At 40.0% G+C, this 23106-nt stretch overlaps 1 protein-coding gene across 1 annotated transcript; it reads right to left on the bottom strand.

The window, feature by feature from the left end:
* Positions 1 to 128: 128 nt before the first annotated feature.
* Positions 129 to 20412, bottom strand: stra6 (signaling receptor and transporter of retinol STRA6). Its single transcript, XM_017406257.2, has 18 exons — positions 20335 to 20412; positions 16465 to 16865; positions 14934 to 15000; positions 14087 to 14169; positions 12957 to 13090; positions 12379 to 12545; positions 11638 to 11763; positions 9204 to 9274; positions 8400 to 8479; positions 7840 to 7901; positions 7392 to 7554; positions 7215 to 7290; positions 6349 to 6482; positions 6096 to 6213; positions 5660 to 5761; positions 5416 to 5579; positions 4653 to 4790; positions 129 to 2268 (listed from the first exon to the last, which is right to left on the bottom strand). Exons 2-18 carry the CDS (start codon positions 16533 to 16535, stop codon positions 2030 to 2032), a joined length of 1995 nt encoding a protein of 664 aa, XP_017261746.1. The 5' UTR covers positions 16536 to 16865; positions 20335 to 20412; the 3' UTR covers positions 129 to 2029.
* Between the last annotated feature and the right edge of the window lie 2694 nt (positions 20413 to 23106).

Genomic DNA, 23106 nt, shown 5'->3' with positions numbered 1-23106 from the left:
AATGTGGGGCTTCAGGTGTGTTTAATGCAAAAAAAATAATAATATATATATATAATAAAAAATGCTTGTCTTTATTTTATGGTTAAAAATATAACAATGGATTTTTAATTGAAATAAATGGTCACACATTTTAAATCAGTAAAAAAAAGACACCTTTAGTTTTAGTTTATTTTCACAGGAATCAGATGGTGAAAAAATGGATCATTTAATGACTGGATTTTCAGTGGGAATGCAGAGAAGAAAGATGAGACGTTTCTGAACAGGAGAAAACCAGCATCTTGTTTTGACGACAGACAAAACAGAAAAAAGGCAGAAATTTATAGCAGCAAAAAGGTTTAAATTAAAGTAAACAGGACATAGTTTAATTTCTATTGTAGCTCCTATTCCACAGGTTCATATGAGTTACACATGTGTACAATGAAACAAAAGAAGGAAGAAAGAAAAGAAGAAACTCTATTTAAACATTTTAGTTTCTATATTCATAAATATTCTTTTCTTTGTGTATAAATAGCCTCTTTAAGGATGGTCCATCCATGTGTTTAGTTTTTGTAGCTAAAAATGAGCCTTTTCTTCACTAAATAACCTAAATATGAAAATACAATCAACCTTCAGGTTGAAATCTTGTGCGGTTAAAGGGATATTTCAGATCTTTTGAAGCGGGGCTCTTTCCTGTTGTAAATTGCTCCTCGAACAACCTCAGTGTGGGGAAACAGAGTTTGATTCTGATTGGGCTGATGAGCTAATGGCTAGTCTGAGAGATGCAAAGACCAAAGTGAACTGCAGTCATCTTGAAAGAGCTCCGATCTCACAGATTTATAGCGGTTCATGTGAATGTTAATTATATGTTATTAGTTTTGAACGTCACAGTAATTTGCACTGAATTTTATAGGTGTTTGCAAGTGCAAATAGAGGCGGCAGCAGCTAGCTGTTGCACTTCTGAAGCACTTTTGTTAGGATTATCATAATATACATATAATCAGAATAATCGTATAATACAAAATTTACTGCGGGGGTAAAGGTTTATAAGGCTGTGTTTGCATGAACTACTCTGAGTTTAAAAGAATAAAATTGGAGTCGTTTTAAGATGCCAGAGATCCACTTTTGGTTTTGGTCCCGCTCAGATTAGCCATCAAGCCTGTCATTCTTGTCAGAATAAAATTTTGTTTCTCCAAACTGAATTTGTTCAAAGAGTTATCAACACCATAAAAGATATTAATTGCTTTTAACCGTTCGACAAACTCGACTTCAGAAGTTTGAACGATTCCTTTAAAAGCAGGACCTCACTGGGCTGCAGCGGCTGGAGCGGTTTGAGAACAACATTCAAAATGAGGTCTCCGAAATGTCTCAAAACGTTTGCAGTGGGTCTCAAATTCGTAGTGTGAGTCGCAGAGGCTCGCAGTCCTGTCGCGTGAGTTTTGAACATAGTCCCCCAAAAAAAAAAAAAATCTCTGAGCAAAAAATTTTCATTCAAAATAATCACAGAGTTGTCGCAGACGTCTTGAACCAATCTCAGGAGCGCTAGAGCTGTATGTAGACACCCAGAAAACATCCAAGGCTAATGTCCAGGTCTAAAAAAACACACTGATAATAAATAATAATTATTGAGAAACTCTGCTTGTCTTCATTTTAAAAGTGTGCTCCAGCAGATGCTCAGAATACCCAGAATTCAGTGAGACTGCAATAAAAAACAAATTAGTTTAGAACAGTCGCAGCCCAGGGAGAAACTACCTTTAGATAAATCCTGAAATAAGAACACGCATGTAATAGAAATTATTGCTTTAAGGTATTTGAAAAAAATGAAATAGAGTCACCCAAGCTTTCCTTTTGAATTTAAGAACGTGACCCTCAGTTACAAGAATGCACTGAGAGCTGTCACAGCCTCCAAATAAACAGGAAAGCCTTGGTTTATGTCCGCACACGTGGCACCAAGCTTTGACGCACTTTGTTGCCACTTTGTTGTTTGGATTAAAGGTAAAACAAAAAAAAAAAAGATATTTGACCCAGACCAAATGATGCTCCATTCTCTTGCTCAGTTGGTCGCAGCGTCCTCTGCCTCCTTGGTCGCCGCCTCCTTTCTGCTCCCCTCCTCGGTGCTGCGCTTGAAGCTCCCGTTCAGGAAGCTCTCCGCAGTCTGATGCTGGAAGTGCTTCCTGGTTCCCACCAGGGAGGGGTTGTTGACCAGGGTGTACAGAAGCTGCCAGCGCCTGCGGGCCTGCTTGGCGCTCGACAGCTTGCTCTTCTTCTTCTCCTGCTGAACCAGCTGAATCCCTGAGGACATTCAGACACAACGATGGCACCTGGCGGCACGGCCACATAGAAAATAACCTTCTCGATTTAAAGACGAAACGAGACTCCTTTATAGGCCACCCAGGAGCAGCTAGACACTACAGAAAGAGTAATAATAGAAAGCAATCATATTTTAATCTTCTAAGCAGGGTGGGAGAATATTGGCTTGCCATTAACACTCGGAAAGCTTAACCCCCCCCCCCCCCTTGGGCAACATGAATATGTAACAAGCAATTAGTGTAGCTCATCTGTGTAATCAGCAGCTGAAGAAGTAATCTCTGTGAAACAAAAGATAAATCCTGATGATGCATTGTTTTCAACACGCAAACAAACACGGCGTCCGCAGCACATGTGTAATTGGACTCAGCTGCAGCTACATTCCTCAGCAACTGATGGGTCCTGATGTGTTTTTCTGCTAATTTCTCTCTCCGATGTCCCCTCCTGTCACCGTGTGCGTGGGCCACCATCACTCTTCGCACTTTGAGCAAATTAATGTGTTGAGAAAGATACTTTGGTCTCGTCTGAATGAGTAAAAATAACACGTATAGCATTCCTTTTGGAAATGGAGGCTGAGGGAAGAGCGTAATAACGACAGCTGATTTATTCATGGCAGGTCTGATTGAGACCGGCTGCAGGGCTGTGAATTATTCCACAGTGAAACTCAATTTGTTCTGGGCATATTAAATTAGAGCCGTGAAGCTCTCATTCTGTCTGAGCGTGCAAGACAGTTTTATGATCTGATTATGTGTTACGGTGACCTGACATTAAATGAAAATAAAGATTCCCCCTCGACTTTATTGTGGAAATTAAGCTAACGTTTATATTTAGGCATTACTTGTAATTCTTTTGTTTCCCCCTTTTGTTTTAGGAAAAGTCCAAAGCTAGCTAAAGCTAAGAATGACTGCACGGACTGCCAAGACAACTAATTTGTGGCTCCATTAAAGCAGGATTTCAGATATTTTGAAGTGGGGTTCTGTGGAAAGGTCATGAACAATAAACATCTTACCTGTTGTAGACGGCTCTTTGATAGAACTCAGTTTGGAGAAATAGTTTAATTACCTTCACATGCTTATTTACATTGACTTGCACAGTTATTTTTAAGTGCAAATAGAAGCAGCAGGCGTTAGCTGTAGCACCTCTGGATGCCGCCTAGGGCACTTGCTGCAGAATTATCGTAATAATCTGCTAGAACAACCATGTGTTGTGAAAGATGTTGGTGATGTAAATGTTTGTTTAAAAAAAATGGTGTTTACAGGAACTACTATGATATTTTTGAAACAAGCTCTTTTAAAACAGCAACAATCCTCTTTGGTACAGACCCCACACTGACTAGCCATTAGCTCATCAGTCCAGTCAGAATTAAACTCTTTTTCTCCAAACTGAGGCCGTTCAAAGAGCCATCTACAACAGCTAAAATATCATTTGTTCATAACCCACTTCAGAAGAACTGAGCAATCATTTACTGGAACAAACTGGGCTACGGCTGCTGGAAACGAGTTTGTGGCTCGAAATTCCAAGAAAACAGGTTCATTTTCAAGTGCAGTGTCATGTCACTAAATTCTAAGTGTTTACGACAAAGTGACCAAGCGGCCACATTTTGAACAACCATTTTTTTTTAAAAGAATTGCTTATTTTTCTGTGCACATCTTGCAAAACTTTATTTTAAGCCGTATACAGTACAGCCTTGTCTTTTGCTCCCAACACACTCATCTTGTCCTGCTTTGCCAGCTACCTTTGCCACTGGAGTACACTTTTGAAATGAAGATAAGCAGATTTAGTCAAATTTTAAAATAATTACTATTTTACATTGGCGTGGATGTTACACCTGGGCATTTAGGTTCTGTAGGTGTTAAAATGCACCCCTGAGAGCCCTAAAATTTACATAAACTAAATTGAGATTGAATTGGATCTCAGTCGCCTGTAACATCTTTATGACTATTTCAAGAGAAAAACTGTTGCAGCTTTTTTTCAACATATTCAAAACTCAAGCGACAAGGCTACAAGCCTACGCAGCTCACGCGAGAAACTGAGAAGCTCCGCAAATGTTTCAAGACATTTCAGAGACGCCTGTTCGCCAACTAGTCGCCAACAGTCGCAACCCAGCGGGATTCTACCTTTAATGATGAAACGCGTCAACTACATCCTGCTGGTTCATCTCTTCAATCAGTGGCAATAATTTGAATAAATTTAACCTACATGTTCCTGCTGCACAATCTCCTCACCAAGCGCTAAAGGTTTTTTAAATAGCAATCAGAAATACACTCCAGCTCATGCACAATTTGCCTCTAGTGTGCATGAGTGACTGGTTGAATCTGTTTTAAAAACCCTTTTGGAACAAGTGCCGATGCGGACTGAGTTGTACCGACCCTCTTCGGCGTCCTGTGACCTCTGTGCGGCTTTGCTCTCCTGGCCCGCCGACTGCAGCAGCATCCCGCAGAAGGCCTTCATCACGGGGTGAGACTGGCTCACCTCAATCTTCAGATAATGAGCATAGCAGCGGTAGGCTGCAGACAGACACAGGGAGGGAGTGGAGTGGGAGAGGCGGAGGGGATCACTCTGACAGGGCAAAAGCAATAAAACATGTAGCACTGCACCCCGTGTTGTCTTTGAGGCAATCACACATAATGGCCGCACAATCACACTTCTCTCTTTTTTTTTCTTTCCTCCGACCACCTGCTTTTCCTGACAACAGATGTCTTAAATCTGCACCTATTTCAGAAATCGGAGAGCAATTATTGTCCCTGCACTGCACAGAATACAGATATCATACAAGAGTAAGCTGCCAGAACAGCAGAGTGGATAGAATGCAAATTCCTAGCCTCTAAGTGGGATTAAAAAGTGCTTTGTATGTAAAAAAAATGAAAAAGCATCTCTTGAAGCCTACATGAAAAAAAGCCCCACACTGCATTTATAAACATAAAAGCCCGCTGCTAGTTCCCATTAAAATGTAAGCCCTATACAAGGGAGTACAAGGGGAATTTTTTAAATATAACTTAGAGTCTGTGTTGCCTAGTAATTGCTTATTTTATTTTGAATTAACGGATTCAGAGCACGTTTTTGTTGCTGAGACAACCAGACCACACGGTCTCCATCCTTGTTGATGTTTCAGCATCCTGACTGGTGGCTCACCTGGGTCGAACGCCTCCACGTTGCGGTTAAGAAGACTAATATCCATACGCCCCATGTGGACGATGTTGAACAGGGCTGTGATGATCATGCGCCACAGAGCCAGCAGAACCCCGATCAGAACATTGACGGGGAACAGCAGGTATGTCAGAAGGAACAGATTGCCCCTGTGGGATAAGTTAGGGTGTCAAAACCTACAGAAAGTCATCATTAGATATAGGCAAAATGTGTAAGGTGGTGCAATCACCTGTTGTTTAAGTCTCGTGTGCCTGCTGTTTTCTTGATGAAGCAAAACCTGGCAGTGACGTGTTGAATCAACACAGCCAGGAGAATCATCAGCCAGAAGGGCCTGAATAAAAAAAATAATCAACAATCAAGCATTTCCTGTTGTGATACAAGGCAGACAAAAGGCACAAAACCAATTTGTAGCTGACAGGAAATGGTGTGAATCCAATCTATTTGTGTACACTGGAAGTGAAACATGTTGACTGAAGGCTGCTCCGAGTGACCAAGGGTCAAATAAAGCAAATAACCAACAGAGCACTTGTTTCATTTTGAGCTCGTAGCAGAATTTTCACACTCGCTAGTTCAAATTAAACCCAAATGGTGGGTTTTCCATGACAGAAGGGTCAAGATGCAGAATTACGGCTCAGCAAAACTGTTAAGAAGTAAGAGAGGCTCACCACATGCTCCACAGGATCTGAAAGAGGATCAGATTCTGTCTCTGCAGGATGGGTATGATTATGAGGAAGACGGCGATCAGAAGGCAGAGGAAGAACACCAAGGTCTGGATGATCATTCCTGCAGGGGAAGAGACCAGAGCTCCAGAGCCTCAGTGAAATTTCTCACACTAAAGTAATGTTTCATACACAGAAAGCCTGCCTTTTGGTGCACATATAATCTACGAAACAATTTAAGATGCACTTGTATTTGTACCGATACAGATGTGAGCTGTGGTGAAGCTGGTGTATCCCATCCAGCAGACCAGCGCCGGCCTGGATGCCCGGATACTTCGCTGGCAGTTGTAGACGTTATAAACATCTCCTCTGTAAAGCCCCTTCAGATTTGACCTGAAAAAAACAACAACCCAAAAACATAAAAATACAACCAAAAATCGCAGCATTCTGCAAACATTCATCTGGTTCATTGCCAAACACACAAATTGCTTAATAAATTGAGGTAATTTAGGGAAGGGAAGTAATAAAAACGCAGTTAAACACTTAATTTTCAAACCCATTTCTTTTAATACGATGCTGCACTATTTATCTCAATGGCCATTTCCAATTGTAGCAGCGTTTAATACAGAGCGAATGCTTTTCTGCCTGTGTGATTAGTGCTTTTTTATGTTATAATAACCCTGAAATTACCACGGACGAACCAGAAGGCAAGGCACAAATACAATTATTGGACACAGTGCCAGGAAAACAGAGAACCCGCCTCTTTTTTTTTAATGCCAGTGTTTTAATCTAAGATCATTTTATGTTTATCGCAAACATCACTGTTATCTTTCTCAATCTATCTGTCCTCAGAGTACGTGTTGTGAATGACTCTCAGCTGCTTTTGCGTAAAATTTTACCCCAGTTTCTGTAAACTTGACTGAGTTACAACCATTTTTGTGTTTGTTGAGGTCAATTAGCTGTGGCAGTCATCTTAAATTGTCTTGGCTCCGTTCGTCCGGTGATTACTTTCTGGGAAAATCTGTTAGATATTTTGCTAACAGACAGACACAAGAACTCACACAGACACAGGCAAAAATCCATTCGGCAGTGGGTGATAAAAAAATATTGTGTGCTCAAACTAACCGATGACGATCCATGGAGCGCATGAGCAGAACCACGTTGACCAAAGAAGACAGAGTCATTGCTGAGATGTAGCACACTGCGGGAACATCAGCACATGATGGGTTCAGAGAGCTCTCATCCACTGACAGCATCAGCGTTATTATGTGTGTGAGCGTGGCTGCCTGCGGTTTCCCTCACCTTCCACGCACCACATGTAATAAACCACAATCCTCACAACCTCCTGTTTGTCTGGAGACAGAACGATCTGGAAACCAGCTAAAACGTTCGCAATGTCCTCATTGACTCCATATCGGGCCGTCTGGAGAGTCGGCACCACTGTCAAGATCAAAACTAGACCCATCTGAGAAACAAAACAAAACTAAATTAAAAAGAGTTTCATTCATCACCAGGAAACACGGACACAACCGCAGTGTTCCTGCAAATATTAAAACTCCTAATACAGCCGCTGCTGTTAAAGGTTCGGCTCTATTTGTTGAACTGGAGCCAGACGTTTCAGAAACACTGCAGCTTTTTTTTTTTCTCCTCTGTGATCAGAAAGAAATCTAAATTATTCATAAGTGCTGTCCCTAAGCATGCTGTTATGGCTCAAATAATACTCACAAAAGTAAAATGATACGGAGCTTACCTGATACAGGGTTATAAAAGATACTACACATGATATTGCCAACTTCAGAGGGAAACGGAAAGCTGTTTGAAATAAAAAAAAGAAAAGGTATAAAACATTGTAGGAGTGCATAAATCCTTAGTGCATCACATTCATGTAAAACACATATCTGTGAATTGCTCCTGTATATTGATGTGTGTTTTTTGTTCTTACGCATAACCATTCTTTGCATGAACTTAAAAAACTGTTCTATGTGCTTGACCAGTCATTTATATTTTTTTTTTTGCTATTTTAAAATTCCTGTGCAATGTACCGTATCTATCAATCAATCAATCAATCAAATTTTATTTGTATAGCACATTTCAGCAGCAAGGCATTTCAAGGTGCTTTACATAATTAAAAAACAAAATAAAAACAGCATATAGTACAGCTATAGTGTTTATTGTCTTTATATAGCCCAACATTGATTATGTTCAGCTCTATACTTGTTTACGTTTTACTTTAAAATTACTTTACATGTATTTTACATCCAAAACTTTTCTATCTCAAGGGGGGAAAAAACGAGACAAAGACTTATTTACCTTCCTCTGGTGTGTAAACATAAGACTTCACAGCGTCGGCTATTCTCTGAGGGAGTTTAGGTTTGTCTGAGCTTGATGTGCTGAAGATAAAAAAATAAAGAGTTAGACACTTAAACTTGGTTAAAAACTCTGGCTGAATGAAAATAAGAGGAAAAAACGGCAACTTTTGAATCAGTCAGACTAAAGAAATATTTTAACTCAAGTACAATCAAACATTTGAACAAAAATAAAGAAAAATACTGATTTATTCACTCAAAGTTTTCATAATTCAGCTCCTTTTGGAACAGAGAGAAGTAAAATTCACAACCACACAGAGAGTGTTTACTGTTCACCTCATGCAGCAGTTTTCTCTTCTATAAAAACTATTTGACTATTTCAGATGAAATATGTACAGTAAATGCAAATAAATGAAATGTTATCACCAAGGCTCTGACAAATTGCATTCTGCACATACTGAAACAGTACGACAGATGAAAAGTGAAGCTGCTGGCAATAATTTAGACTTAAGCAAATATTTTCCAAGTCTTTGTACTGTTTGATTTCTCATTGAAGCTTTCATTTTTTATTTGTGATATGTGATTTTTTTGCACAAAGCTGAATTAAATTTGGATTTATACTCATTTTATCTCTGTGTTGGTCATGGGATAGACTCATGAACAAATCTCCACTTTTTTGTAACTTTTATACAACACATCTTAAGCTGATTGCACATCTTGACTAAAGATGAAGAGGCAAACACAAAGAGAGGGTGATGGAACTGAAGAGAATAGTAGTCTGCTGCTAATAATGTGTCTGTATTTTTACCTGATTTTGTTGGGTTTCTTCTCTCGAAGCATCTTCTTGACATAGTCTCCATAATAGCTGCTGCTGAGATCCTGAAGAAAAGTCAAAACAAACAGATATTAAAAATAAAAAAATAAAGTAAATGTCACATGAGTGGTGCAAAGACAAGAAAAATGTTGGGAATCCGGAAAATTAAAATGATTCTGGAGAAGCACATAGTTAGGACTGAACGTATCTGAACACTTGTTTACCAAACACTTTCATGTTAGTTAATAAAACAGTCTTAAAGTGCAGTCTGTTAGGAATTTCTGTGTATATTCATGTCCAAAATAGAGAGAAAGGTTTGAAAACTGCAGTTCTTTGACATGCAGAGCTCAAATCTATTTGGGCAATTTACCTAACGGCTGTTTAATCAGTGAAATAAGGAAGTGCTTCCATCTGACTGTAGAAATTATTGGTCAGATCTGCCAACAGGCTTTTCATAGAAGCTTGTCAATCCAAGTGAATCAGACCACTTTTAGTGTGCTAAAAACAGAGTAAGAGCGAGGGTGCCGTCAAAGAGAAGCAGATCACACTGGTAAGTTCAAAAGTATACATAAAAAGCCTGGATATCCACTGAAAACCTCAGTGGTGGGTGACAGGAAAAGGAACCCGCTCCAGGAGGTGAGTAAGTGAATCGTTAGCTGAGTCTAATATAAAGAGAAGATCTCATGACATCAAATACAGAAGCTTCACAGCAAACGTCAAAAGGTTTGTAAAACTCAGGAAATAAAAAGGCCAGATTAGACTTTGACTGGAAACACCTTAAAGAGCCAGAGCGGTTCTGAAACAGCTTTCTGTGGAGCTGGGTCTCTTCTGGTGTTTATTGATAGGAGTGTAGGAATGTTAAGTCATTCCTTATTTCTTTATACTTTGCTTCCAAAGGGACAGACTTTCTCCTAATTTCTTAAAATGACCTTGATCAACAGTTCTTCAGGCTTTCTGAAGAACAGAGATTTTCTTTGGACACATTTTCAGTCTAGTGCCTGACCTTTTTCAGGAAACTGATTTGTTTTTTGTTCTTGTTGTTGTTTAAGTCAGCTTACGCCGATTTATGAATCGAATCGTTAAAGCATAAAAATGTTCCTAAACTCAAGGGATGAACCGGAGTAGTGTCGACACATACTGTAACAATTTAACAATCAATAAGTAATATTTAAACGGGATCCATATGTAGTTTGTGACCAAAAGCTAAATTCAAAGGCACAATTTGTTCCAATTTCTTTAGCGGAAGTTGTGAAAAAAACCCAAAAATTACACAGTTTTGACATATAAATTAGGATTTCAGAAACAAGTAGGTGCCCAAAGAGCTATTTGCTGAAAATTTGACAATAGACGATCAGCTGCTTTTCAGATTTTCAGCTTTTCTCTATTTTCAAGCCCACACTGAACAATATGCTGTCATGGTCTAGTCCAGGGACTGAACAGGAAACAGGTGAAAAAGCAGCCAAAGTCCAAAGAAAAAGATTGAAAGACCTTCAGAAAAACAAAAATAATCAGACTTCTTGGAAGCAAAACATGGAGAAATGCAGAGTGTTTAAAACTTCTGCACAATGCTGTCGTTTCTGCTGAAGTTTAGTAAAATGCTCTAAAGGCTGACTGAATGATGTGTCTCAGCCCAGACGGAAAATGATCCAAAAGACACTGAAAGCAATCTGTGGAGGTCGAAGGTAAAGAAGTTCAATATCCTGCAATGGTTCAACCAGTCGCCTGATAAGAACCAGACTGAGCTGCGTGTGACTTCCAAAAGGTAAAAGTAATGGGAAAAGAAAAAAAAAAAAGCATACTGAAGACAACTGAAGAAGTCTGGTAAAGCATCACAAATGGGAGAAACTGGTGACATTTGCATTGAGATAATCACTACCTGCAAAAGATTCTTGGTGTTTAGTCAGCCTATTACATTTCAGCTTCAGAAAAAAAGAGGAAAAAACTACAATCTTTAATGAAACTACATTAGTCTGGCTGTGAAAGTCCTAAATATTTCTGGAATTAAATATCTATTTCACTGCATTTTATCATTAGTCAAAGTTGTTTTGTATCCAAAGGAAATCATGTCGCCAAACTTTGTCACGCTCAGACCAAGATTAGCGTCAAATAAAAGCAGCATTGTGCCTCCTACCGAATCAAAAACAAGGCGACCTTTTCATAATCTGATCAAGAACTTATTTGAAACCAATTACGTCAAATCTGCTTAAAAAGATTGTGCCACTGGTGCTCTGTGTGGGGCTCACATTTTCCACCGTCTGAAGGAGCGGGGTAAGCTCCACGATTAGCAGGCAGCTCGTAAAGGCTCCTCATGTGCTCCGATTCGGAGCAAATGTGCACTTTTATAAGCTGTTTAACTTCACATTATTTTAAATGATTACAGCCAGAGAAGCGGACCTGTCAGAGGAGCCGCTCTCGGACTGGACCTTACCTCTGTGGCGTTGGTGGTTTCAGGGCTCTTGAAGCCTTTGAACAGAAGCAGGGGATACTGGAAACTAAGGAATGCCAAGCAAACTACCTGGGGCAGGCTGGAAAACAGAGAGTAGTATTTGTGTATCTGCAAAAGAAGAAAAGGCTTGAGTCTCGGAGGAACTTCTTCTTTTGAAGCAACACACTCAGAATACAGTCATGGACTGTCAAATACTGAATCTGATTAAACTCAAATGCTTCAGGCCTTCAGGACCAATAAAAGAAAAGGATCACATAATAAGCAATGTGTGTGTGGGTCTTTTTCTACTGGCTCAAACTAAAGTGTTTTCTCCTGACAAAGCCTTCTAATTAAAGCTAAAAGACAGTGGAACTAACTGTTTTGACTTAAAGCCATTCAGAAAGGAAAAAAAAAACTTAAAAACTTGGACAGACTTCAGAACTGAGAAACGTTTAAAGCCCTCAAATGTATGTCCGTGACTCAATCTGGAAGGCTCAATATTCAGCTTTTCAGTTCTGTTTCTTTTGTTTACCACAGACCGGCCTTGTTTGGTTCTCGATGGGTTTCCAGACCAGAACAAAGCAGCTTTGTTTTTGACATAATCCTTAATACTCTGATGGACTCGCCATACAAAAAAGTCTCAAAAATGATAAAAACTTCAGTTCTTCACACGTCTCTTGCTCTCTCTCTCACACAAAGTTCTGAGCTGGAGCTGATTGTTTGCTTGCTCGGATTCTTACTCACCAGAGGCGTTTTGGGACAGTCGATTTTTTGCCACACCAAAACACCAAAGTGTGTCCACGACAAGAAGCTGCCAAGGACATAGCCGACCTTATTACGTAAAGTGCCACATGCCAGGAGAGGGTAGTACAGAGCGGGGTAATAAAAGACTCCCAGAATCACCCAGTGCTCTGCAAACACAGCAGAGGTGTGTGAAGATCGGCAGCATTAAAGCGAGTAAAGGTTCCTCTTCTAACTTCAACTTTGTCCTGAAAAATCTACATGAAACTTCTGTGAAAATTCCACTGTTTTACTGGGGACTGTGCAAAGAAACAGCTGACCGACTCCTTTTTATGTAACTTCAGACACAAAGTTGCTCAAATACTTGAGTCTAACATAAAAGACTGAAGAATAAAACATTAATCCAGTTATACAACTCATAAATGTAACTAACTATAATGTTTTTGGAGATTTCACTTTGTTTGAAGCCTGTATTGCTGTAAACACTTGTTTCATGGTAAGTAACACAATTTTTGGGAAAAAGGAAAGAAAAGCTGGGTTTAGGTGAAAGCAGACTAGAAGATGTTAGTGGTGGAGCTCACGTTTGTTCTTTGAGTCTGTGGTGAAAGGGAGGGGATTTGGCGACACAAGCAGGCCCCACAGTTTGCACAGGAGCACTCCGAACACAGCCACCGCCAGCCCCTTGTGCTGCGTATGGTCCAGGAAGTTAACCGGACTGTGGAACAAAACAGCAGCGGCAGCGTCAGCGCTCACGTTTTAATAAGACACGTGTGATGTAAACTCCGAAAATTGTGTTTCTTCAAGATTTAAGGTTTAACATTCCCGGCTGTGTTGAGCTTTCTATTCCAGTTCAGATTAGCATAAAAAGATCTCCGAAGCTTCAGTTTAGTTTAGAATTAAAATACCTCTCGAAGTTTTCAACTTTTGATAGTTTAGAAAAGGTTCATTGAGTGAAAGCTGTCCTAAATGCCAAAAACACATAATTATTTTGCTCATAAAAGTCAAACTGAATGTTGTTCGGGGTTTTTTCCAATGACATATGAGATGCTCTGAAATGGGGTTCTGTGGAAAGGTTATAAACAATTAATATCTTACTTGTTGCAGATCTTTGAATGACCTCAATTTGGGAAAGTAAAGTTTAATTCTGTCCAAATTAGCAAGCTAAAAGCTAATCTAAGTAGACTAAAGTAGATTCTAGCTATCATAAAACAACTCTAGTCTCAAAAAGCTGGAAAGGAAAGATATTGATCGTAACAGAACCCTCACTTCAAAAGAGCAGAACTACTGCTTTACCTAGAGCAGATCTGGAAGCCAAAACCCCATGAGGTGGCGAAACGATTAAATCAGGGCAGAGATAACACTTTGTGCTGTTATTTAAAGTTTTGTTTTTTCAAGCAACAAGCAAACTGAAATTATGTTAACATCAACACTTCCTCCTGATTTATGATCTGACAACTGAGCTAACAAAGCCTGCAGGCATCTAGAAGGGTGAGTTTTCACCTCCAACACCAAATGGTCAGTAGAAGGGTGTTTTCAAACTCGTTTAAAAGGTATTCATGTTAGAATTTACAGTATTCTGAAATAAAAGGAAGCTATCTGCAATGCAAGCAGAAAATCTGGGTTCTGTTTGGGGAAATGGCAACAGCAGCATAAACTATACCAAGCAGGCTATTCAACATATCTTCTATGAGAAACCATTAAAGAACCTCACCCGAGTAAACCTGGAAGGCCTTTCTGTTTGTCGCCCGCTTTTGTGCGTCTGGCCAAGAAGGCGAGGATCAGCATGATGACCAGCTGGAAGAAGCAAACATCTCAGTCAGTTTCACCTGCAGAGCGCCGGGCTGCCGTGGAGGCGCAGGGTTCAGGCCTCAAACCGTTTCACACTTAAAGGGAAGTGTCACGAAACAAAAGGCCGACCTGCTCCCCGTGGACGTGGTCTGAATGAGCTGTCGTTAGTCAGGACCACCGACCAGCGAGGGGTCGCTGATCTGCCGCGACCTGTGACACGTTTCAGGAAGCGCGGAGCTGAGAGAAAAGCTTTGGACCAACAATTAAAATACTCTCTAATCAGGCCCGAGAAGAGAAGCTAAAAACCAAGGAACATCAGCATGTAAGCACTGCTCCCTCGTATAATTATTAGGCACAGTGATAAAGACAGAATAAAAATAGTGAAAATGTTAAACTGCATGAATAAAATGTGTACGGTTGTAACACAGTCACTTAGCTTTCATGATGTTCAGTTTGAGTGAACAATTTTTCAATGTTGACACATTCAGCAAATTACAATAAAAGTTAATCATTCAGTGAGAAGCACAAGATGGTTTTGTTGCTCCAGGAGATCACATCAGATTTTTTAATGAACAAACACACGGGACAAAATATAATATGAGTTCTTTGATGAAGGCAAAGAGATACTTTGGTGTGACCTAACTTACTCATCAAAAAAAGCATGATATTAGAAACTCAGTTTATGACCCTATCAGTTGTGATGCTGCTCATGTTGAGAATGAACGGCAGTGTAATGGTGTGTGAGATGACTGACAGGACGACAGACTTACAGATATCGCGGTGATGGATATGTGATAGAGCATGTCGTCAGCAGTGGGGTCACATGGTGGGATTTTTCTAGATCGGGAAACAAAACATTCACTTGTTAGCAAAAAGATAAGCACTTTGGGCCTTAAAAACGAAGCCTTTCAGACCCTGAGCTGACCTTCGGTGGACCTCCTTAAACTTTTCACATGTCAATATCAGGATCATTTGTGACTGGAAACTTTGTGGCTGAAACCCCAGAGCGGAGTGGAGATTTGGATTTAAACGGATTGGTATCAGCGTGACATGGGAAAACAACAAAGGCCTTTCGGTCATGTTCCTGTGTGACGGAGGAGCCAGAATGCCTGGTCTTGGGGGGAGTAATCACAAGTCAGAGAGGGTATTAAACATCAACCTTTTGTCTTGGGACAGTTATTAAGGACAGTGCTGTAGGGGATGGATACAAAGAAACAGGTCTACCTTGTCCAAACAATATGAGGACTTTTAATCGAGCACACCGGTGGAAGATCTTTGTTAATCTAAAGAAATATTTCCAGAGCCAAAGCTGACTGGTTCAACATGATGTGTTTCCAAACCTGTTGGAAGTGGTGGCTGCAGAAAAGCAACAACCCAACACAAACAGAAGTTTCATACGTGGGTCATATTGTTCATCACAATATAGACATTTATGGGACAAATGATGAACACAAAGTTTTAAAAAGAATTTAAGCTTGAAAAGTGTTTTTTGTTTCATGAAAACCAGGGACAAAGGCAAGCTATATGAGATTTCAGGTTAGCTAATTAAACAATAACAAAGATTATAATGGGAGATCCAGGGGCTTAGGGAGAAAAGAAGATGAATTTCTTGTGTTGTTTGAGTGTTGGAACATGGAGATCATGCAGACTAGAAATAAGTTTTTCCCAAATTACTAACTTAAATACTTCTCTACGCAAAAACTGATCCTTCTGATGGAGTCTGAGAAAATCATTGTGATATGTGGACTCAGAACTTTCCTGAAAACTATCTTCAGATTTGTGTTCAAAGCCTTTTGTTTGGTTGTGACTTTAATAAAGAAACATAACAAACAAAATCAAGAATTAAGTTTTAGGAATTAATGTTTCAGTTTCTGCATTTTTACATTATGTGGATAAAAATATTTACAAGTAACTGTATCAGCTGTTATTCTGGTATAAATGCAGTGAGGTTTTTCCAGCCTTTCATTTTAGATTGTAAAAAGATTTACTTGGTAACACTAACTTGTTTCCTGAGCAACCGACAGCCTAAAAGCATGTAAATGAGACTGCATGGACATGACAACAAACAGGAGCTGAAACAGAATCACACACTGACTCCAGGCCTGCAGAAGTGTGCCATGTGTCACCTAATATCTCAGTGAGAGGTGTTTCTCAGAGCAAAATGCAGACAAGAGATTCAGGAACTGCTACTAAACCCTAAACAGTGAATAGAATGGTTTCAAATTTGGAAAAGAATAGTGAAATAGTGAAAAACATGAGGACAACATAAGGTCTTTAAAAATTCTCCGAGAATAAACTTACTCTCTTTCAATTTTAGAAGGCAGAGGATCCAGGTCCGGATACTCATAGTCCAGTAGAGCATCCTTATCCATTCTCGTTTCCAAACAGGTCCTGTTGCAGAGAAGCTGGAATACTGTCCAAAGTCTTTAGCAACACACAGCCGCGATCCCCCCCCGGCCCCAAGAGGGAAAAGTGTCTCCCAAGTCCCACGTTGGACTCTGCTGCTGCTGCAGAAGCGTCCTTGTTTCCCTGTGTTTGGTCTACTCTCCCTCTCCCTCTCTGCTGCCCTCCCTCACAGCCTGTGTTCAGGTGCCCCCGGTCCCGCTGCGGCGCTGGGTATAACGTGTCACGTCCCGGCCGCTGGGTGCTGCCTCCACCCTGCTTCAGGACCCGCTTCAGCTCAGGGTTACCACACCAAGAGCCTGGAGAAAAGAGGGAGAGAAGAGAGAGGGGGGCCAGTGTGTGAGAAGGGAAAAATGTGGGGATTTGGGGAGCCAATGTAGAAAGGCCACCTGCAGCTTACTGGGATTACATGTACTTTTGAAGTTGTGTTGCTGGACCTGAAGCCGGTCGATGAAGGGGGTCAGGTGTGCAAAGTTATAAAACTCCACCTCTGTGTGTGTGTGTGTGTGTGTGGGGGGGGGAGGCCAGATGAGGAGGTGGTGGTCGACCAAGGAGGGACCAGCTCAGTGTTGAACATTCACTATGAGNGGGGGGGGGTATCTGTGAGCAGTCAGCCTGTCTTATCAGAACTATCACAGTTCCTCACTGATAACAGGGAAATACTTGTTCCCTCAGGTGCATTTACAAAAGGTCGCCCAAATTTAATCCAGGTGAATCCCCACAACCACCACCACATGGAAGCTAATAGACCAGGATGGAAGATCTCATGCACGGCAAGTTAAATTAGAAAGATTTACACATGAAGTGATATTTCTCCTCTCTTAGGTTGATAAGAATCAAGGATGGGCCTTAATTCACCTCAGTACTTTGTCTTCTGCAGATCAAGTCAGATAACGATGTCAACACCCAAAGTCAAGAGATACTGATATCAAGTTACTTTAAGAGATTATTTAAACCTAAAATCCATATTTTCCAGTTTTCCAGTTTTGGAATCATGTTACAGATAGGGTTTGTAGGCAACTCCATGATCTCAGACGAGAAATTAAAAAAAAAAAAATTAAGTAAGGAAAAAGCCAACTCAGTTTACAATAAACTATTATTGTAAACTGAGCATGTCAAATGTCTTTTTTAATTTTATTTTAACTTTTCATTTTACCCTGTCTGTTTGGTTACAGTTGTCCTTTATTTCATCTAATAATAATAATAAATTAGATTTTAATCATTTCTTAGCAGAAAGGTTGGTCTCTCCAGTGGAAGTCAAGTAGTTCAAGAGTCTCCAACGTATTTGGACCCCCCACCCCCACCCACGCACGAGCACCCTGAGGTCAAGGGTCATCGTAATGCCACAGCTCCAGTTTTCCAAAAACCACTCCTGCATTCAGCTGCTCTACGCTGAGAGACTAAGTCCGTTCTGCAACACCGCCTCCGTGTCAGCAAAGACTCATTATGACGAGATTACGGTCATGCAACAAAATATCCGGTCTAACAGTCATAAGAAAACACAGGTTCCCAAGCGGAGTAAGCCACCAAATCAAATGTGCTCCCAAAGTAGAAGCAGCCTTGCAAATAAAGGGGTCACTGAACAAAGAATGCTTTGAACGGTTACATCACACACAGACAGCTGGATTGAGTAAGACACTTAACTTGTCTCAGGGTTTGGAAGTTGACTCCAAAGCCTTTTGGTTGGAAGTGTGCTCAGCATGAGCTGTGTGGGCACAAACATAACTGAGCTACTGACTGACTAATCCATTTTTAACAATGTAAATATCCACACGACCAACACAGACAAGTCATGCATTTGTAAAGCAATTAAACCAAATACATTCAGAGATTTAAAACATTACTGCAGTCCGTCACCAGAGCGTTTGTATTTATTAAAGCTAATTGTTGGGATCTTTGCCGGTTGTAGAACAGCCTCGGTTCAGAGAACCAGAGGTTAATGGTGCATTTCATTTGTACTCAAAAAACTGGAGCGTTCCAGTTCCAAGATGGAAGCCCCCACAGTTAGAAGTCCAGCTCAGAAAGTCAAAGATTCCTGACCAACTCTGATCTCAAAATCCAATATGGCTGCCTCGCCAATGAAAAGTGGTGATAGTCACAGCTAGTCTGAGCATTGCCAAGACCAAAGTGGATTGTTGTTGTCCTCAAACTCCAATTTAAAACAATTCAGTGTTTTTTTGTGAAAACTATTTTATAAACCTTTTCCCAGCCTTCAGTTTCACATTACTTTGTAATTTACATTTATTTTTTTGGTTATTTATTAGCACTTCCAATGCAGCCCTGGGCACTTCTGTGGGAAAGAGCACAATATTTCTGTTGGAGTAATTACGTAACGTGAAACAGATGATGGTGTAAAAGTTTATAAAACAGCATTTGCATAAACTGCTGTGAACATTTTGAGATGTTGTTTTAAAATGGCAGGAATCCATTTTTGACTAGTTTTCACAGTATCAGATAGCCGTTAGCTGTCATTCCGGTCCGAAGTAATCTATTTTATGAAAACAAATTTTAAGCATTTTAAATACTGTTAGTTCGGTAATTTTTGGATTTTTTTCTTTAAATATATTATGTAGTTTGCATAAGTAAATATATCTGGTCAATTATAATCTACCCCCCCCCCCCCCCCCAACCAACAAGCAACCACATACAAACATCAGACCAACTTGCAACATTTCATGTTTCTCACAATAACTGCTTATATTACCTTTTACTCGTGATGGACTAACTAATGTAGAACAACTGTCAGCACAACAACAAACTCTGACTTTATGACCCTTTAAAAATAATCTACGATGCCAGCAGGACACCTGAATGCTCCGAGCTGCTTCTCATTTATGTATTTTTGTAAGTGGGGTGAGGGGTAGAAATCACACAGACTGGAAAATCACTGCTAGGAAACAACTTGGCATGTCACTACCAGGAGCCAGTGGGCCAAAAACAAAATAAAACAACCCCCCCCCCCCAAAAAAAAGTCTTGATGGTTGCATCAGTTCTTCCGATTTGCTCCTTTTAGTTAGACTTCAATGTCTGGAAATCACTGCTTATCCCTAATCTAATTTCCTCCTGAACTGAAGTCGTTAATAGAGCTATCTGCAACAGGGAAGATATTAACTGTTCATTACCTTCTCTGGGAACTCACTCACCTTCAAACAAACTGAACTATCACTTTATTACTTATGCATACTTCATATAAATGATGATTCAAAAAAAATAATGTTATTATCTGTGTTCCCACAGTTAACAAAGTGCCGGTCTGTAGACAACAGGGTGGTCATATTTCCCTCAGTGTCAGCGACAGACAAACAGGACCCGGGTCGGTTTCAAACAGACATCTCTGACAAATTTCATGCCTTTGAAGAGAAGCTTTATCCCCCGGAACAAAGACACTCTGAGCCCGACAGGTAACTGAGTCACCTGTTCTGCTACCTGGTTACTGCTCACTGGTGACTCGGCTTTTAGTTTCTTTGCGGTTAGATATGCGATACGTTCTCCACCGCTGCCTGAAAGAAGCAGGAGGTTCTTATTAAACATTATCTGCGGATATAGAAGGTCTGACGGGCAGAGGTGGGAGTGCTGCAGCAGCAAGTAGGCGTGAAAGGTTAATGTCAAAGTCAGCAAGCTCTGATTTGTTTTTGTGACCATGCGCGCATACCTTAATATCATTTTAAAATATTGTGTGCATCACATGATCGTTCCTGTCATTTCTCTTCCCAAACAGCCCTTCAGATTAGCCTGCTCTAAACTATCAGCCCTGAAGGAGGATCTTACCTTGTCTGGATCACTTCATGGCTTCCCACCTCACAGACTCCTGGGAGAAGTTTTACATAAACAGAGATCTCAAGGGCAATTCTGCTTGTGTTTTTTTTTTCTTCCAGAACACCCCATGCAGAGCAAAGTTGGGACTTTGATCTGCTTCTATCTTGCAGTGGTGAAAGCATCATAAAAGTCCAGCTCTGTGCAGACTGAGGGAAAGTTATTGTGAAACATCGTGTGTGCTTAATGTTCCATACAAGCAGACACAACACCTTCGCATTCTGGACGCAACTTTCGATTAAAGACAGTATTTTATCATATTTGTTAATGTTGTGTTTTTTTATTCGCAGTTTATTTAGAAACAGTTTTAATTTTATAAGATTTTTTTTACCCCCAATTAAAGGGGTTTGGGTTCAGGATTATGATGAACCAAGATGGCAGGCAGGTTGAAAACAAACCAAAACAAAAAAAAAAGTCACTGAATATAAACCTACTAACATCAGGGAAGACAAAAAAAGATGAGGACATGAATGAATGACAAGGATCTGACTAGTCTTAGTCTGGGATGGGTGATTAGTGAGTGTTGAGGCAGGAGAGCTGATTGACTGATGAAACAAAGCTGTGTGAAGATTAACACCAAGGAGAGCTGAGGGGAAAAGGCTGAGACACAAGAAAAAAGGAACTACAAACGACTGAAAAACTCTTAAATTAAAATAAACCACAAATTAAAAAAAAAAACAGCCACAATATAACCTTATCGCAGCTGTCAACAGGCAAGAGGTGAGAGTATGAGCTGGACAGGTCCTCAGTCCACGACAACTACAATAAACGTCTGCTTTTATTAGAAAATTATTGAATTATGTTGTATTTGAAAAGAGGATTTGATGTTCAGCTAAGGAACATGACTGACCTAAAATAAGAGTTGATGCTTTTTGCTTCTCCTCGTGTGTTCGGAGCAGTAGGTGCACGCTGTGATGAAATCAGACATGTTCTGAGAAGACTTTTCTTTTTTGTGCATCCTTAAAGAAGATGACTGTTAACATACAGTGTTTTGCTTTCTCTTTTTCCAAACTCATTTCCACCCCCTCAGTCAGGTTCAGATTAAATCAAATGTATTCATGTTTAACTTCATTAGTGAGATCTAAAGTCGACAGATTTTATGCTTCCTGGCCTTTTGATGCATTTAGAAAAGTAGAGGCGTGTTCTGCAAAACTCCAGGCAAATATAACTTTCTGTGGATTTTCATTACGACCCGTCTCTCACTGTCAAGGCTGTGGGAAGTGGGGGTGTGGGAGGTGCTGCATCACCCCTTGATGGATGCCAGAGGACTTGCATGAAAGAAATGGATAAAAACACATTTTAACACTGATGCATATGTTTAATGTCCAATATCCTCATATCATTGAGTTTTGTGCTCCTGGTATATAAACCAGCATTGTTATGTGCAAAGTGATTAACTTTCTGACTCCTAGTTTTCCTCTGAAAAACAGTTTCCTATTACAGCTGTTTACAAGCAGGATGTTTGGTATATCAGCAGTATAACACATATTTGAATTAATGTTTGGGTAATCCTGTTATTGTACATACTGTGCTGCATTATAATTAACATTTCTGTGGCGGTAAAGTCAATTCAATTCGATTGGTAGAGCAAAAAATAGCAACTCAGTATTAAATCATGGCTCCTGGGGGTCTCCTGGGTACACGGGGCTAATTATTGAGGATATTTTTCTACCGCTCAGTCTGCTCCACTGCCTCTGTCATAATCAATGAGCCTTGTAACGCTCAATTAGGACATAATTGGATTTGTGCATGTCTGAGGTGGAAAAACGCACATTTGAACAGACATAAAAGAGCTGCTTATCTTTGTTGACAGCTGCAGTGAGGCTGAATGGGCTCTACTAGCTGTAACATTCACAAGGCAGTGTCTAACGTGTCCTTTGCCACTCCACATGCTAATATTTTCACATTTTAGCAACTTCAATTTCTTTTGGGATTGATTAATAATTTACTCATAGTTTACTCTTCCAGACGCATCATCCTTTGGCAGATCATTTACCAGATGTGTGTTTTATCTCGTAAGACTCTTTGGAACCTCTTTGTTGGTGCAAACACTATCTTTTAATCTGTTAAACGGCATCATCTTTGGCATTTTTCCTTTTAATCGTGCTTTTAAAAAAATTGGAACGACTGAAACGATTTCAAATTGTTTCTGTGCAAACTGTTTAGCCAGAACAATTAATTGAGTTTAGGAGCATTTTTAATGCTCAAATGTTTTATAAATCACAGTTAAGAGGCTTATGGACCATAAATCTCATTCCTCTGGATAAAATAAAGTTGAGATAAAGAACTGGACTGGCCAAAAATGGGTAAAAAAATCAATAAGGTTCGGCTTCTTGGAAGCAAATTTTAAATACTGATCGAGTTTATCATGATCTGATTCCCTTGGGTGATACATGACGTCATGCTGTTCTTTTTAAAAATAAATCTAATCTAATAAATATTATGTTCTGATATTGTTTTCTGATTGTAGGCATCTGTCTCTTGCGTGTGGTTTAATATTTTGTAAGGTTGGCTGACCCTTCAGGCTGTGAAGTTCCTGTTCAGCTCAGGAAACTGCTACGCTCAGCTGTCTGACAGTTTGCTGATATTAACAGATTCCTGGGACATGGTGTAAAACCTGAAAGCAGGACTCTTCGATGAAGTCCACTCTCCTAAATGTGCTCTGATACCTCTGCTCGCACACCTGCACATTACCATCTTTTTAATGATATACAGTAACTTCTCACA

The sequence above is a fragment of the Kryptolebias marmoratus genome, linkage group LG11 (genome assembly GCF_001649575.2).
Source record: "Kryptolebias marmoratus isolate JLee-2015 linkage group LG11, ASM164957v2, whole genome shotgun sequence".
NCBI lineage: Eukaryota > Metazoa > Chordata > Actinopteri > Cyprinodontiformes > Rivulidae > Kryptolebias > Kryptolebias marmoratus.
This window is presented reverse-complemented; position numbering and strand designations above follow the sequence as displayed.

Bases quoted from the DNA above. Each gene is read 5' to 3' on its own strand.
- stra6 (XM_017406257.2), bottom strand. From the start codon at position 16,535: ATGGATAAGGATGCTCTACTGGACTATGAGTATCCGGACCTGGATCCT. The intron at 14,170-14,933 runs GTAAGTCTGTCG...TGCTTCTTCCAG, and splicing joins TATCCATCACCGCGATATCT to CTGGTCATCATGCTGATCCT. The intron at 13,091-14,086 runs GTGAGGTTCTTT...TTTGTTCCACAG, and splicing joins GGCCTTCCAGGTTTACTCGG to TCCGGTTAACTTCCTGGACC.